At 42.9% G+C, this 16,512-nt stretch overlaps 1 protein-coding gene and 1 pseudogene across 1 annotated transcript; one reads left to right on the forward strand and one right to left on the reverse strand.

Moving 5' to 3' along the window:
* Nucleotides 1–86, reverse strand: LOC125110410 (uncharacterized; annotated as a pseudogene).
* Nucleotides 87–6,181: 6,095 nt separating this feature from the next.
* On the forward strand, nucleotides 6,182–14,826 carry FGA (fibrinogen alpha chain). Its single transcript, XM_047798129.1, is given in 9 exon segments — nucleotides 6,182–6,316; nucleotides 9,052–9,180; nucleotides 9,644–9,827; nucleotides 11,162–11,307; nucleotides 11,885–12,571; nucleotides 12,649–13,056; nucleotides 13,059–13,368; nucleotides 14,116–14,597; nucleotides 14,599–14,826. Coding segments are annotated over 9 exon segments (2,709 nt in total).
* The last annotated feature ends 1,686 nt before the right edge of the window (nucleotides 14,827–16,512 follow it).

Raw genomic sequence — 16,512 nt, forward strand, 5'->3', positions numbered from 1 at the left:
AAAATTATGGAAGGTTTCACGAATTTGCATGTCATCCTTGCACAGGGGCCATGCTAAAATTTTACCCAAATGCTTTCTTTAAATGCCTTGATATTACTAGGAATTGTCCATTAAAAATAAGTTTCAAGAAGACTCATAGAGAGGAGTTCCGTGTGGTGCAGTGGGTTAAGGATCTGGCTTGTCTCTGTGGAAATCTGGCCATTTCAATTTCTGGCCCACGCAGTGTGTTAAGGATCAGGCATTGCTGCAGCTGTGGTATAGAGTCAACGCCTGGCTTGGGAACTTCCACATGCTGGTTGGGGGTGGGGAGCAGCCGGGGGGGGGGGGGAGGGAAGGAATCACAGGGAATTCAATGGCTCTGGGTAATTAAATTACCCCATATTTTTTGTATAATTCCTTGCTGTGGAAAGTCTAAATACCTTATAGATATTATTTCCCCAGATCTCTACATATCATCCTAAATAAGTACCAACTGATAGATCATGTTTGCTAATTTTTAATAGAAGAACCACAGAGAAACTAACAGAGAAGTGTGCCAAATCAAATGGATTTAAAGGGTATGGTGTTGGAATGAATTCATGCTCTTGATTAATGCATCATTTGCTTATTCATCCACATAATGGTTTTACTTTTCAAAATAGCATATATACTTTAACGTACGTTCAACAAAAATATTGATAAATTCAGTAAAATTCAGCAAAACAAATTATAAGTAAAATTGATTTATCTTGAAAAGTGGATTATTTAATTGATAATGCAGTTTAAAACCAAAAGAAATAAAGCAGTGGAGGAAACTCAGGGACCTCACCTTCACCTCTCTCTCTCTCACATACACACCCATCGTACACACATAACATATCACACACACACGAACTACTTAGTGGAAATTTGATTAAAAATGCTTAAGTAGGAGTTCCTGTCATGGTTCAGTGGAAACGAATCTGAGTAGTATCCATGAGGATGCGGGTTCTATCCTTGGCCTCGCCCAGTGGGTTGGTGATCCGGCGGTTACTGTGAGCTGTGGTGTAGGCCAGCTGATTCGACCCCTAGCCTGGGAACCTCTATATGCCACAGGTGTGGCCCTAAAAAAGCAAAAAAAAAAAAAAACCAAAAAAAAACAACTGCTTAAGTAAAAGACCATGAAAATCATGCATAAGGACAAAAAAGAGAATAATTATTCTATTACTAGAAAATTACAGAATTTAATTCCAAAAATGCCAAAAAAATTATTCAATTAAATTAAACGGCATTAATCTGGGGACAGTTGTTTTGTTTTGTTTTTGTCATTTAAAGGCCGCACCCTCGGGCCTATGGAAGTTCCCAGGCTAGGGGTCCAATCGGAGCTGTAGCCACTGGCCTGCACCACAGCCACAGCAATGCCAGATCCAAGCTGCCTCTGTGACCTACACCACAGCTCATGGCAATGCTGGATCCTCAACCCACCGAGCGAGGCCAGGGATCAAACCTGAAACTCCATGGTTCCTAGTCAGATTCACCTTCACTGCACCACGACGTGAACTCCTGGGGACAGTTATTAATCTACAATAAAATAGATTTCTTTCCTGAGTAAAGAGATTAAAGAGAAATGCAGTATGACAGAATCAGGAAAGATCAAGAAAAATTTTCTCCTTTCTCACTTTCGTAAATGTAGTTCAGAATCATTTCCGGGTATTTAAAGAAATTCCCATGTCTTTCTACAGCTAAAACTTCCAGGAAAACCACCTGTAGTCGGGATATTGATAAGTTCTGAAAGCAAAAGTCCCACTAGTTACTCTTAGATAGCGCATCATACTAACTCATTCACCTTTCACAGTAAGCAGATTGGTTAAAAACAAACTTTTGTAATACTCTTGCAATGCAGGAGACAAGTAGCAAAAATAAGATACAGAAAGCTAAGCAGACTTGCCAATGTTTTCCAGTAAATCCTTTATAGGTCAGTCACCGCTGTCTGTCAAAACCTGAGCCAGAGGCCCTGAAAGGATAAGTGCCAGAATCCCCTACATTTTTTATAATTCAGGCATATAATTGAGGCCTGGCCTTGCTCAGTGGGTTAAGGATCCAGAGTTACCCTCAGCTGTGGTGTCGGTCAAAGACGCAGCATGTATCCCACGTTGCTGGGGCTATGGCGTAGGCCAGCAGCTGTAGCTCCCATTTGACCCCTAGCCTGGGAACCTCCATCTGCTGCAAGTGCAGCCCTAAAAAGCAAATAAATAAATAAATAAATAATAAAATAAAATTGAAACATTATGGAGTTCCCACTGTGCCTCAGGGGATTAAGGATCCTGACTTGCCGCAGCTGTGGCCTGGGCATGGGAATTTCCATATGCTGTGGGTGCAACCAAAAAAAAAAAAGTGAAACATTATTACAGCTATGGTATTTCTATTCTTTCTACATACATTAACTTCATACAAATAAGAAATATTTCAGCTCTTCCTGATGTGTCGGCATAACAAATATGTGAATCCCCGCATTTAAATACTCATAATTTGTCAGGAATTATATAATTTCAAAGGGTAAAGGAATGAAACATTTCTCTCATTAGAGCTAAATAAAATAGTATATAGTCATACTATATACTATGATATATTCGGGGAAAATGTAATACGCAGTGGTTTTGGTTTAAGAAATTGGACCTTTCTCATTTTTTTTTCCATTTTTATATTTGTAAAGATATTCTTGGAGTTCCCATTGTGGCTCAAAGGAAATGTATCTGACTAGGATCCATGAGGTCACAGGTTCGATTCCTGGCCTCCCTCAGTGCATGGATCCAGCATTGCCATGAGCTGTCGTGCAGGTCGCAGACACCACTCGGATCTGGTGTGGCTCTGGCTGTGGTGGAGGCCAGCAGCAACAGCTCCAATTCAACCCCTAGCCTGGGAACCTCCATACGCTATGAGTGTGGCCCTAAAAAAGACCAAAAAAAAAGTTATTATTATTTTTTTGGTCTTTTTGCCTTTTCTAGGGCCACTCCCACAGCATATGGAGGTTCCCAGGCTAGGGGTTGAATCAGAGCTGTAGCCACCGGCCAATGCCACAGCCACAGCAACTCAGGATCTGAGCCGCAACTGCAACCCACACCACAGGTCACGGCAATGCCAGATCCTTAACCCACTGAGCAAGTCCAGGAATCGAACCCGCAACCTTATGGTTTGTAGTCGGATTCGTTAACCACTGAGCCACGACGGGAACTCCAAAAAAAAGTTACTCTTATTGTCACATTCTTTAAAAAACGAAACTCCTATATATTGCATAACAATGGCCAATATTTTACAATAACTCTAAATGGAATATCATCTTTAAAACCTGTGACTCACTGTGTTGTACGCCTAAAATTTACACGATATTGAACATCACTGTACCTCAGTACCAATAATGATACTGTATTATTTTTTGCCTAGACACCTGCGTGGCTTTCTGTCTAAACACAAAGCCTCCTTCTCCATAGCTGATAATAGGCTTGTTTGTGAGGGAAAGAGCCCATTGCTCATTTCTGCAGTGCTAGCCCCAAAGAAGGCCCCCCCGAAGTGCCTGGTTAGGGAATTCTGGCCCTGGAGAGCTAACATGGGGACTTTCTATTTAGGGACATTGGAACCTTCTAGGAACGATGTAAGCTCCCATTTCCGGAGCTTCTAAGGTGGATACCAAAGATGTCACGTATAGCTGCACATTTTACTTAACCCTGGCAACAGCTCTACAAGATAAATATTGCCATCTCCATCTAACAGATAAGTAAGCCCGTTCATAGAATTTAGTTTATCCCCGTCACTTAGCTAGAATGCAAATCTCCCTCTCTGCAAAGCCCACTGTCCTTCTGTTCCCCCAGCAAACACCTGCACGTATTTACCCTGGGCTTGCATTGTACTAGGCAGTGTGCCTCGGCATCACAAAACTTGGTGTGGAAGAGACAAAACATAAACAACTAACTTTCCAATAGATATTGTCCAGTAGTGATAAAGTAAGATGAGCGAATATCAACCCGGGTTAAGAGAATAACAGTGAGGAGGGCTGCCCTTTTAGGTAGGGAGGTTGAAGGAGGCCTCAAAAGAGGTGCCACCTGAGCACCTTAAGGAAGGGAGTGGGACATGCAGATACCGGAAGGGGCCGTGGGACAGCAAGAATGGCCCCCCAGAGGGACTTTGGACGCAGTCCCAGAGTGGCAGCTGTTTTTCAGTTGACTTCGTTTCCATTGGACCAGGTCCAGCTAAGTCACCTGAAGCTCCCCAGAGCACTTTCTCTAAACTTCTTCCACGTGCCAGGTTCACCCCCGAGAACAGAGGAGACCATCCAGGGAAGCCCGTCTCGGAGTCCTGTGTTGATGACATTTTGCTAGTTCAACCCTGTAGGCAGGTGGGACCAACCCAGCTTTCCACAGCATCCTTACCCTCCAGAACCTGGAAGAGGCTCTAGGGCTCTCACTGAGCTCCACCACTGCATCTAGGAATCCAAGAAACCACACCACAGGTGGGCTTGGACCTTCCATGAAGTCAGCCGTGTAGGGCACTGCCTCGTACCAGAGCTCTCATCCACCGCCAGCAAGCATCACGGGCCAGCAGAGCCTGGGAGGATGGGGCTCCATTTCACATCAGTGGAACCCACGCACGCTTCCTTGTTCCATGAAGGCCCACAGCTTTGGGGGAGAATATATAGACCAATGTCAGCTCTCAAGTTTATTGTCTCATGGGGGAGATGGACAATGTCCCCACAATGCTAAATGCCATGAGTGGCACTTGGTCTAAAGAAGTATGAAAGAACAAGAGATTGCTGTTTTGTTGCGGGTGTTTTTGTTTTTTGTTTTGTTTTGTTTTTGTTTTTGTTTTGTTTTGTTTTTTGCTCTTTAGGGCCAAATCCATGGCATATGGAGGTTCCCAGGCTAGGGGTTGAATCAGAGCTGTAGCCGACGGCCTACACCACAGCCACAGAAAGGCGGGATCCGAGCCATGTCTGCGACCTACACCACAGCTCCAGGCAACACTGGATCCTTAACCCAGTGAGCAAGGCCAGGGATCGAACTTGTTTCCTCTTGGATGCTAGTCGGATTTGTTAGCCATCGAGCTACGACAGGAACTCCAAGAGATTGCTTTTAACTGGGAACATGAGGTCAGGCACTCTGTAAAGTGCCTAGCAAAGAACCCAACTTTCAGTGAACACTCAATACATTTTGGCTGTCATACTATGATCAAGATTGGCTTCCCGTAGGAAACAGAATTTGAGGCAAGGTAGGATAGCCAGACATCTTACAGGATGGCCAGTTAAATATGCATTTGCAATAAATGACAACCACAACACATTTTTAGCATGAGTATGTCTAAATATTGCACGGAACACACTCACACGAAAATGTATTTTTTGCTTATCTGACATTCCAATTTAACTGGGCATCCTGCTTTTTCATTTGCTAAATTTGGCAACCCTTAGAAAATTTGATATGGAGATGAAGAGCTGGGAAAGTAAATTAGCGCATCCAAAGACATAGAAACTGGAAAGAAGTGGTGTTTTTTGTGGCACTTTACATTCTCCAGTCATTGTTAACACTTACTGAGTACTCGCTATGTAGCAATCACTGCTTCAAGGGATTGACAAGGACAAACTCATTTATTCTGTGTAAAAAACCATATGTGGTAGGTTATTATTATCCTTGTTTTTAAAATGAGGAAGCTGAGGCTTAAAGAGGCAAAGGAGTTTGTCCAAGAGCAGAGCTGGGAAATGGTGTAGCTGGGTTTATGAACCTTGAAACTTTGGCTTCAGGGGCTGCTGTCTGAACGATTTTGGCTAAAGGAAAAGAAGCTGCTCACGGTCAGCTTAGAGAAGGCCTTCTGGGAGCCCATCACCACAGCCAGTTTTCTAAAGTCAGGTCACAAAGTGAACCTCAGTCATCATATCTCTGCTTCCCGGTGGGCTATGGCTCGCCTGCCTCCACCACCCTCCACGTTCTGCCAAGTACATGAGAACCAGTAGGTCCTCCCCTGCACCCCTTGGCCTGCCCAAAGTTCCCCTGTGCCTGGAACGTAGGATCTTCCCCGAACCACGCTTTGCAACAGCTTATCGGAAGCAAACAAGCCTGGGGTGTTGGGCAAGAACTTCTGGAACATCAACTTCACAGAAGGACCAAGGGATACAGCCACCTGATGACTGTGCACCAGGGACAAAGGTAATGATTAATCAGATCGTCTGCGGATTTAAATGGGTTGGGATCTAGCAGCGGAGACAATTCTTTCCTCCAGCAGGAGTGCTCCTCCGGAGCGAGCCCCACCCCTGGCAAAGATGTTTTCGGTGAGGCTCTTCTGCCTGGTCCTCACTGTGGTGGGCACAGTTCAGGTATGACCGTCTTTATCTCCTCCTCTTGCTTTCTCTCTGCTGCTTATTCCACAAAGAGCTTGCAAGTCTCAGTCAGCCTGGACAGTCACACACTGGGAGCTTTGTAAGCTGTAGCCCATGGAGGCAAATTCCTAGATGGGCCTGATGCCTCAAGAGTGCAAGGTAATTTGGAGAGTTCCCATCATAGTTCAGGGATTAACGAACCTGACTAGCATCCACAAGGACTCAGGTTCAATCCCTGGCTTTGCACAGTGAGTTAAGGATCCGGTGTTGCCGTGAGGTCATAGACTCGGCTCGGATCCCACGTTGCTGTGGCTGTGACACAGGCTAGCAGCTACAGCTCCAATTTGACCCCTGGCCTGGGAACCTCCACATGCCTTGGGTGTGGCCCTAAAAAAAGACAAAGAGACCAAAAAAAAAAAAAAAGAGTACAGAATAATTTGACCCTAAGAGGGAGACTTAGCTGGACCAAAGTGCATAAATTCACAGGGGAAGCTTTGACCCTCCTAGCTTGGTCTTATTTTGGCTTTTTATTTTTTAGAAAGAAGAAATCTTTGCCATCATTTTTGCCGTAAAGCCTCAGGATAGTTAATATTAGTTAACAGAACACAACATTTTTATGACAAGAATTTTCTAAGCTAGTTATTAATTTACTGCTATTAGTCCATAATAAGCAGAATAGCGGTTTAAGTTCTTTTTCCTGAAAGGTTGTTTTTGTCTTTCTTTCTCTCTTTCTTTCTTTTTTTTTTTTTTGGTCTTTTCAGGGCCGCACCCGTGGCATTTAGAAGTTTCTAGGCTAGGAATCGAATCGGAGCTGTAGCTGCAGGCCTATGCCATAGCCACAGCAATGCAGGATCCGAGCTGCATTTGTGACCTACACCACAGCTCATGGCAATGCTGGATCCTTAACCCACTGAGTGAGGCCAGGGAGTGAACCTGCATCCTCATGGTTACTAGTCAGATTCATTTCTGCTGAGCCACAGCGGAAACTCCTTGTGTTTCTTTAAGACAAATAAAAAGGAAATTAAGGAGTTCTCTGGTGGCCTAGCGGGTTAAGGAGCCAGCATTGTCACCACTGTGCTTCAGGTAACTGCTGTGCTATAGGTTCAATCTCTGGTCCAGGAATTTCTATATGCCACCGGTGTGGAAGAAAGCAAACAAACAAAAAAAAACAAACAAAAAACCATCCAATGAGTTATCTTTGAAAGCATATCATACAGCAAAATTAGAAGAGATTAACTGATAAGGCAATATGCTTTGGGGAAGCAATTGTATTATTTTAAGATAATGACCAAATATTGTAATAATTCCTAAAGTTTGACTCCAGAGACCAATAGAAGAGAAATTTCATTCAACAAGATATTTGAAACATTTCAATTGTATAAAAACATGATAAATATGTTTCAAAAACTCAGTTACTTTCAGGCTATGAATTATTTCAATTTATTTCTTTCATTTTACTGCTCATAAACCCTAGTACCTGAAAAAATTAAAGAGGGTTTCTAATGTAATTTTCTCTCTTATAGTAAATAATAAGTAAATACTCATTTTTATGGGAAATAAAACTAACATAATTTACTAAAGTAATAGTTTGCATAATGCCTGTTTCATTTATTTCTACCTTATTGGCATAAATATTTATTTTCTGCTTGTTTTTTATTGTTGTGCCATTTTATTCCAAAGTATGTTTGAATTCATAATTTTATTTCTCAAAAAGATTGTACTTGTTCCTTTAAGTAAATTACTCTTTATTGCTTGAATTAAAATTACAATTATTTAGGGGGTTTTTTTTGAGCAAAACAGAAAGTGTTAACTAATTATAAGTAAAACTGAGATTAGGGATCGTCACAAAAATCCTTGTGAGGTGCTGGTACAAAATAAAAATAGCTAAAACCCTAAAACCCACATTGATGTATTAATTTTTATTTTTTCCCTCATAGCTGGTTTACAGTATTCTGTCAATTTTCTACTATACAGCAAGGTGACCCAATAACACCTACATATATACATTCTTTTTCTCACATTATCATGCTACAACATAAGTGACTAGATATAGTTCCCAGAGCTATGCAGCGGGATTTCATTGCTTATCCATTCCAAAGGCAATGATAGTCTGCATCTATCAACCCCAAATTCCCAGTCCATCCCACTCCCTCCCCCTCCCCATTAGCAAACACAAGTCTGTTCTCCAAGTCCATGAGTTTCTTTTCTGTGGAAAGGTTCATTTGTGCCGTCTACTAGACTCCAGATATAAGTGATATCATATGGTGTTTGTCTTTCTCTTTCTGACTGACCTCACTTAATATGAGAGTCGCTAGTTCCATCGTGTTGCATTATTTTGTTCTTTTTTATGGCTGAGTAGCATTCCATTGTGTATATAACCCCATCTTCTTAATCAGTTCATCTGTCCGTGGACATTTAGGTTGTTTCCATGTCTTGGTTATTGCGAATAGTGTTGCAGTGAAGATATGGGTGCATGTGTCTTTTTCAAGGAGAGGAAAACTCCTAATATTTATTAAAGACTTGTTTAGTGTCAAACCCTATGAAGATGTATACACTTCTCCCCTTTAATCTCACAAGTCCACAAAATGAGCATTAGGATTTTCATGCCAAAAATAAGAAACCTGAAGCTTCAAAGCCCCATGGGTCCCTTGGGATTTACAGGCATGTCAGCCTCTCCTTGTTATCTGGTTTTTAAAGACCTCTCTTTTGTGTGTGTTTATTAATCCTTAAAGATAGCAGAGGCCCAACATGAAGGTGAATTTATAGCTGAAGGAGGAGGTGTGCGTGGCCCAAGACCTACGGAAAGACATCAATCTGCCTGCAAGGAGTCAGACTGGCCTTTCTGTTCTGACGAAGACTGGGTGAGCCGAGGGCCCAGGGAGGGGGACAGTCTTGTCTGTGCTACTGGCCAAGCATGCAGGCTGACCCCACTATGTCACAGAAAACTTGTTCAGTGGGAACTCATCTCATAGCTCATTACCCATCAAATTAAAGAAGATCAACGGATAGAAACTTCGTCCTGAGAGCACTACTTAAATTACCTCTCAAAGACTGGGCCAACAGAGTGGGATGAACAGATTGGATTTTAATTGCGTGTTCAGGCCTGAGTATTACAGCCTCGGGGTTTCATGGGGCATAATTATGGTTAAGTGGACCCTCATTCCAGAATTTCTCTGTGATCTCTGACCGGACCTCTTAAATTACACTTAGGTCAAGAGATGATCTGAAGAGATTGGGGAGGGGAGCCGGGGATGCTAGTGGAAAGCACAAGTTACTGGAGTTGAGAGCTAGAACCTTAATGCCATGTTTCCTCTCCATTTTCAGAACATCAAATGCCCTTCTGGCTGCAGAATGAAAGGGTTGATTGATGAAGTCAATCAAGATTTTACAAACAGAATAAATAAACTAAAAAATTCACTATTTGATTATCAGAAAAACAATAAAGACTCTAGTACATTGAGCAGAAACATAATTGAGCTTTTGAGAGGGGACTTCTCCAATGCTAACAGTAAGTATTACAGTTAGTGCTTTGACACAACAAAAATAACAGGATTCAGGAAGAGTTATGGTGTCTCCTTATAGCAACTGCCATTTGACTACAGAGTACTTCTTGTAGAAACACATGCTGATATGACATCCCTTTCAACTGGAAGGAAGGACTTGTTTTTGCTATTTTCAGCATGTACAAAAAGTTAGCTTACATGTGTTTTAAGGTCACAATGGAAGTCAGAATGTCCGACTAAAGAGCAGAATTTAAGGGTATATTTTTAAGAGTGTCTACTGACAATGAGATGGGTCCAACCTTTTGCAGAGCTATTTCTGTTTTTGTCTTACAGAGGAGGAAACTGAGAGATTCAGGGACTGGTCAGCCACAGACTCCACCAAGCTAATTATGAAGTTTTGTTTTGTTTTGACTTTTTAGAATATAGAGCCATGTTATCTCTTTCTCATAGGCTGAGGACTAAATCTCATTAGGACTAAAAACACTGGATTCACTCTGGGCATAAGCAGCAAGTTTAGGGAGGCCCAGCTCCTGAATCAAACCCTTGCTTTGACTTTTTATATCCTTGGGAGGCACTTGATTGATTTAACAACAGTGGCGCAAGAGTGCAACTGGCAAGTGCGTGATCCTGTTGACCGTATATAAAAAAAAAAAAAGCTACTGTTGGGAAGAAAATTTTCTTAGTAAGAAAATCTAAGAATATATTCAAGCCCCTTGATTTTTTTCTTTTCTTTTTCTTTTTTTTTTGTCTTTTTGTCTTTTCTAGTGCCGCACCCGTGGCATATGGAGGTTCCCAGGATAGGCGTCGAATCAGAGCTGTAGCCACCAGCCTACACCACAGCCACAGCAACACAGGATCCAAGCTGCATCTGTAACCTACACCACAGCTCACGGCAATGCTGGATCCTTAACCCACTGAGCGAGGCCAGGGATCGAACCCTCAACCTCATGGCTCCTAGTCGGATTTGTTAACCACTGAGCCATGACGGGAACTCCTCAAGCCCCTTGATTAAGGATATCATGAAATCATTGGGCTGTGGCCTAATTGACTCTTTTCTTTCTTAATTCCATCTTTAAAATTTCAAAATGATTTCATCTTCTGCATTTATCTAGATTACTCATTGCTAGTAGGGCATCTTAATTGATATCCATGGATGACTGCAGGCTATGGTCCAAATAACAAATGCCTAAGAGATTTGGAACTCACAAATTAAATGCCTAGAAAACAAATTATTATAGAGATAAAATGTGGAATACCCAGGAGCCAATTTCCTTCTTTTGCTGGATATTACAAGGAAAACACTCAGCAGCTCCTTCAATATCCATATTTACTATTTCAGACAATGATAATATATACAGCCAAGTGTCAGAAGAACTGAGAAGCAGAATTGAGATCTTGAAGCGCAAAGTCTTAGAAAAAGTACAGCACATCCACCTTCTGCAGAAAAATGTCAGGGATCAGCTGGTAGAGATGAAACGGCTGGAGGTGAGTAACTATATGGCTTTGACCCTAGATTTCCTGGTTTTTGAAAGGCAAGGAAAGGAAGGCAATAGTCATTCATTAAATACCTTACTCTATGTGGAGCAAGTATTATATCCATTATCTACCTATAAAGTAGGTATTTCCCACTTTACAGATAAAGAAAAAAACTCAGTTATATTAAGGAATATCCCCAAGGGCATGTGAGACAGTCAACTTCAAAAGCAAGTATTCAGTCCTTGCTGGTCTTATTCCAGCCCCTGCTTGCCCCTGACACCGCCATGCCTCTGAGCCTTCAGTCTTTGTCTCACTAAGGATGCCATCATAGTGTTTCTTTACTCTTGATCTAGTCTAAGTCTAAGATAAATCCAAACGGCTCCTATTGCTTTGCCTGGCTAGTCTTACGATACCCAACATCTCTTCCACTGAGGATACTACATAAATGAAGTATTGGTCTCATTTCTTTGGTTCCAACTCAAAGAAATGAAACCAGTTTCCAAAAAAATGAATTAACTGCTAAGTACTCCATAGAAATAGTTTACTTACAGTACCCTTTTTCTTTATCTTCTCTCCCTCTCTCTAGGTGGACATTGATATTAAGATCCGATCTTGCAAAGGGTCATGCAGTAGGGCTTTAGAACATAAGGTAGACCTCAAGGACTATGAAAATCAGCAGAAGCAACTTGACCAGGTTATTGCCATAAACTTACTTCCCTCTAGAGATAGGCAATACTTACCACTGATAAAAATCAGCCCACTTCCAGACATAACTCCTGGAGATTTCAAGACCCAGACTCGGGAAGCCCCTCCAGAGTGGAAGGCACTGCTGGAAACACGGCAGATGAAAATGGTGTTGGAGAGGGTTGGTGGAGACGAGCATACCCGAGGAGGCTCTATATCTCATGGACCAGGATCGGTACCTGGAACTGGTAGCCCTGGAGGTCTGAAACCTGGGAGCTACGGACCTGGAGGTCCTGGCACTTGGAAGCCTGGCCGTCCTGAGCCTGGAAGTACTGGCACTTGGGATTCTGGCCGTCCTGATCCTGGAAGTGCTGGCACTTGGAAGCCTGGCCGTCCTGAGCCTGGAAGTACTGGCACTTGGGATTCTGGCCGTCCTGATCCTGGAAGTGCTGGCACTTGGAAGCCTGGCCGTCCTGAGCCTGGAAGTACTGGCACTTGGGATTCTGGCCGTCCTGATCCTGGAAGTGCTGGCACTTGGAAGCCTGGCCATCCTGAGTCTGGAAGTACTGGCACTTGGCACTCCGAACATGTTGAGCATGGAAGTAGTAGCACTTGGCACTCTGGTCAACACGAGCATGGAAGTGTTGGCTCTTGGAAGCCTGGAAGTCTGGGTCTGGAAGTTTAAGGCCAGATAGCTCAGGGCCCGGGGACACCAATCCTTCCAACCCAGACTGGGGCACATTCAAAGAAACGCCAGGAAGTGTAAGTCCAGGGACAAAGAGCGAGCTCCACACAAGTAAACTGGTCACTTCAAAAGGAGATAAGGACATTGTGATTGGTAAGGAGAAAGTCACCTCTGGTCACACAAGCACCACTCACCGTTCATGCTCTAAAACCATCACGAAGACTGTTACGAAAGCTGATGGTCGAACAGAAACCATCAAGGAAGTGATAAACTCCGAAGATGGTTCTGACTGCGGTGGCACTGATGTAGAGTTCGCCCACATGTTCTCTGGCAAGGGTAGCTTAGATGAGTTTTTTCATAGGCACAGGGATGAAACAAGCTTAGGTAAGATCCATTTCCAGATTTCTTCTCCCCAGTCCTTAAAGAGTTTGATGGTAAGACCCATCCTGGGGGCCCAGGATCTGACCTCGCAGGCTTAGGGGACATAGCCTTCTTCCACCCTGATGGACCTGAGTACTCTTCCAGTAGTAAAATTTCAAGTCACAGCAAACAGACCATAACCAAGACTATCAACCGAGAAGGCGGCGAGGTGGAAAGCAAGAGCTATAAAATGGAAGATGAGGCCGATAGTGAAGAGGGTCTTGACCTTAAAGGAGGGCATGTCATCAAGAGAGTCTATACTAGAACTCGCCCTGCCAGAGGTATCCGCACTTCTCCTTAGGGGAGCTTTCCCTGACCTTAGACTAAGTCCATTCCTCCTGCAATGTGGCTCCCAGAGCACCTTTCACTTCTTTCTCAGCCCTCTATCATGCTTTTTTGAAAATTCCGTGTTTTTGTTTATTTTTGTGTGTGTGCTAGACTGTAAATTCCATGCGGGCAGGGGCTTTGTCTATCATGTTCATCTCTGTATTCCCAAACGCCTAGCAGTGCAGAGTCAGCACTCAATAAACACATGTGAAATGAATGAATGAATGAATCCCTCTGGAACTCAATTTTAAGACTGTTGAATCAAATTCTTTTCCCATTCAAAAGGAACACTCTTGGAAAGTGTCACTCAATTTAGCAATCATATTCATAGTGTGCGTCTCAGTTGACATTGAGATAAGGTTAAAAACAAGTGATATTAGTACCAAATGTTGCTGAGATATCGTCAGTGGTTACTTGCTACTAATGGGTATGTGCAAGTAAAATTCCAGATCCATTGAGAAAAATGCCCCTTGCAATTGGAAGGTACAAATTCTACTCACATAAGTTCCATCCCAGTGTAAGTGCATCCTTTCTCTATAAAGGGAAGGGAGGAAGGAAGGAAGGAAGGGAGAGAGGGAGGGAGGGGAGGAAGGATGGGAGGGAAAGAAGCCAGTATTTGCCTTCATTTGATCTGGGTCATGCCTATCTTTATAAAGTTAAATGAGAGCAACTTCTTCCAACCAGCTTAATTTTTTTTTTAGACTGTGGTGATGCCCTTCAAACACATCCTTCAGGTGCCCAAAGTGGCATTTTCAATATCGAGCTACCAGGATCCAGTAAGATTTTTTCTGTTTATTGCGATCAAGAGACCGATTTGGGAGGATGGCTTTTGATCCAGCAAAGAACGGATGGATCCCTGAATTTTAACCGGACCTGGCAAGACTACAAGAGAGGTTTCGGCAGCCTGAATGACAAGGGAGAAGGAGAATTCTGGCTAGGCAATGAATACCTCCACTTACTAACCTTGAGGGGCTCTGTCCTTCGGGTTGAGTTAGAAGACTGGGCTGGGAAAGGGGCTTATGCAGAATATCATTTGAGGGTAGGCTCAGAGGCGGAAGGCTATGCCCTGCAGGTCTCCTCCTACGAGGGCACAGCAGGAGATGCTCTGATCGAGGGTTCCCCAGAGGAAGGGTCAGAGTACACTTCTCACGCAGGCATGCAGTTCAGCACCTTTGACAGGGATTGCAGACAAGTGGGAAGAGAACTGTGCCGAAGTCTATGGAGGGGGCTGGTGGTACAACAACTGCCAAGCAGCCAATCTCAATGGCATCTACTACACTGGGGGCTCCTATGACCCTAGGGACAACAGCCCCTATGAGATTGAGAATGGCGTGGTCTGGGTCCCCTTCAGAGGTGCCGATTATTCCCTCAGGGCCGTTCGCATGAAAATCCGGCCCTTGGTGACACCATAGGTGGAAGGAGTGGAAGTGAGAGCTGGGTCTTTTCTTTGTTGGTGAAATGGAGAGAAAAGAGGAAAGAGATAGGAGTCAACAGTCTTTGCAACCTACCAAAAAATTCTCAGGTGCTATTTTATACTTGGTACTGTAGCTAAATGTAACTGAGACATGTTAGTGCTTTAAAAAATAAAGTTATATGAGTTTTTAATCTTTAAAATAGCTCCGTGGGTTTCACAATTTTCTATTAAAATGCACCAAGGGGTATTCGGTACATCAGGAAGAGGGAGTCAGAGGAAAGGTCCTCTTGGGAACACTTAGGTGTATGGTTTCAAGAACTTCTCCATTTCTGGAGTTCGGGCTCAGCGGAAATGAATCTGACTAGCATCCATGAGGACATGGGTTCAATCCCTGGCCTCGCTCAGTGGGTTAAGTATCTAATGTTGTCACGAGCCATGGCGTAGGTCACAGACGCAACTCGGATCCTGCATTGCTGTGGTTGTGGTGTAGGCCGTCGGCTCCAGCTCCAATTTGACCCCTAGCCTGGGAACTTCCATATGCTGCAGGTGCAGCCCTAAAAAGACAAAAAGACAAAAAAAAAGAGAGAGAGAGAGAGAACTTCTCCATTTCCCACACCAGCCAAAGTCACAGAGGCATTATAAGTTTAAAAAAAAAAGTCATTTCATCCATTCTACTCAAATGGTTTTTTTTTTTAATTTAATTTTTTTGGAATATAGTTGACTTACAAAGTTGTACTAATTTCAGGCACACAGCAAAGTAGATCAGTTATACTATACCTATACCCATTGTACTTGAATGGTTTTCAACTGATACCTTCAGTTGCAAACACTGAATTGAACAATGGTTGGCCTCTGTATAGGAATTCACAGCTGCTAAGTCCGTTCAGCTCTTCTGTTAGCAAGCAAACCTACGGAGGCAGAAGAAGCATTCTTTCCTAACAGAAAGAGAAAACTGTTCTTTAAGTCTTCCTTTGAAGACGATAAGACATTGGGGTTTTTTTACCCCAGAGTCTAACCAAGTTCTTTCAAAAATACATGGAAAAAAGCATTTAAAATATTTTACAGGTATTCCAAAAAATTGATCTCACACATTAACAAAAATCCCCATAGCATTCACTTGACTTCATTATTTTTTCACCAGTCATAGAGTATATTCTGTGATAGACGAGTTGTTGTTTAAGTAAGATGTTTGAAACCATCTCGGAGAATGTGATCTATGCCATATTCATACATGTGGCATATTTACATTGGTCAGTATTTTATTTGATCTGAGTTGTTCCTTTGATCTTGGTGGCCTTGTTTTCTGGCCCCAGTTTTCAACTCACGTTTTCTTCGAGTGAGAACTACTTGTCACTTACCCTTGAAAATGTGTTTAAAAATCCCAAGCCTATTGGAATCCTAGTACCTTGTCCTTTGTTGCACAGTTTCTATTCCAAATGTAAATGTGTTCTTTCTCCTAGGAAGGCAAAAGGGAGGGAGGAAGGAAGGAAGGCAGAGGGGGAGGAAGGGAAAGAGGAAAGAAGGACACAAGGGCTCAGAGCCTGAGCATGGGGAGCAGAATTCTGGTGAGCATAAGAGCTAACAAATGTATCACATATGAAGCCCTAGTGTTCTTGCATTTCCTTATGGACTGTTGAAAATCCCTGATACAAATAAGTGATGCCCTCCAAATCACGGCATACCT

The sequence above is a fragment of the Phacochoerus africanus genome, chromosome 10, assembly GCF_016906955.1.
Source record: "Phacochoerus africanus isolate WHEZ1 chromosome 10, ROS_Pafr_v1, whole genome shotgun sequence".
NCBI classification, from domain to species: Eukaryota; Metazoa; Chordata; class Mammalia; order Artiodactyla; family Suidae; genus Phacochoerus; species Phacochoerus africanus.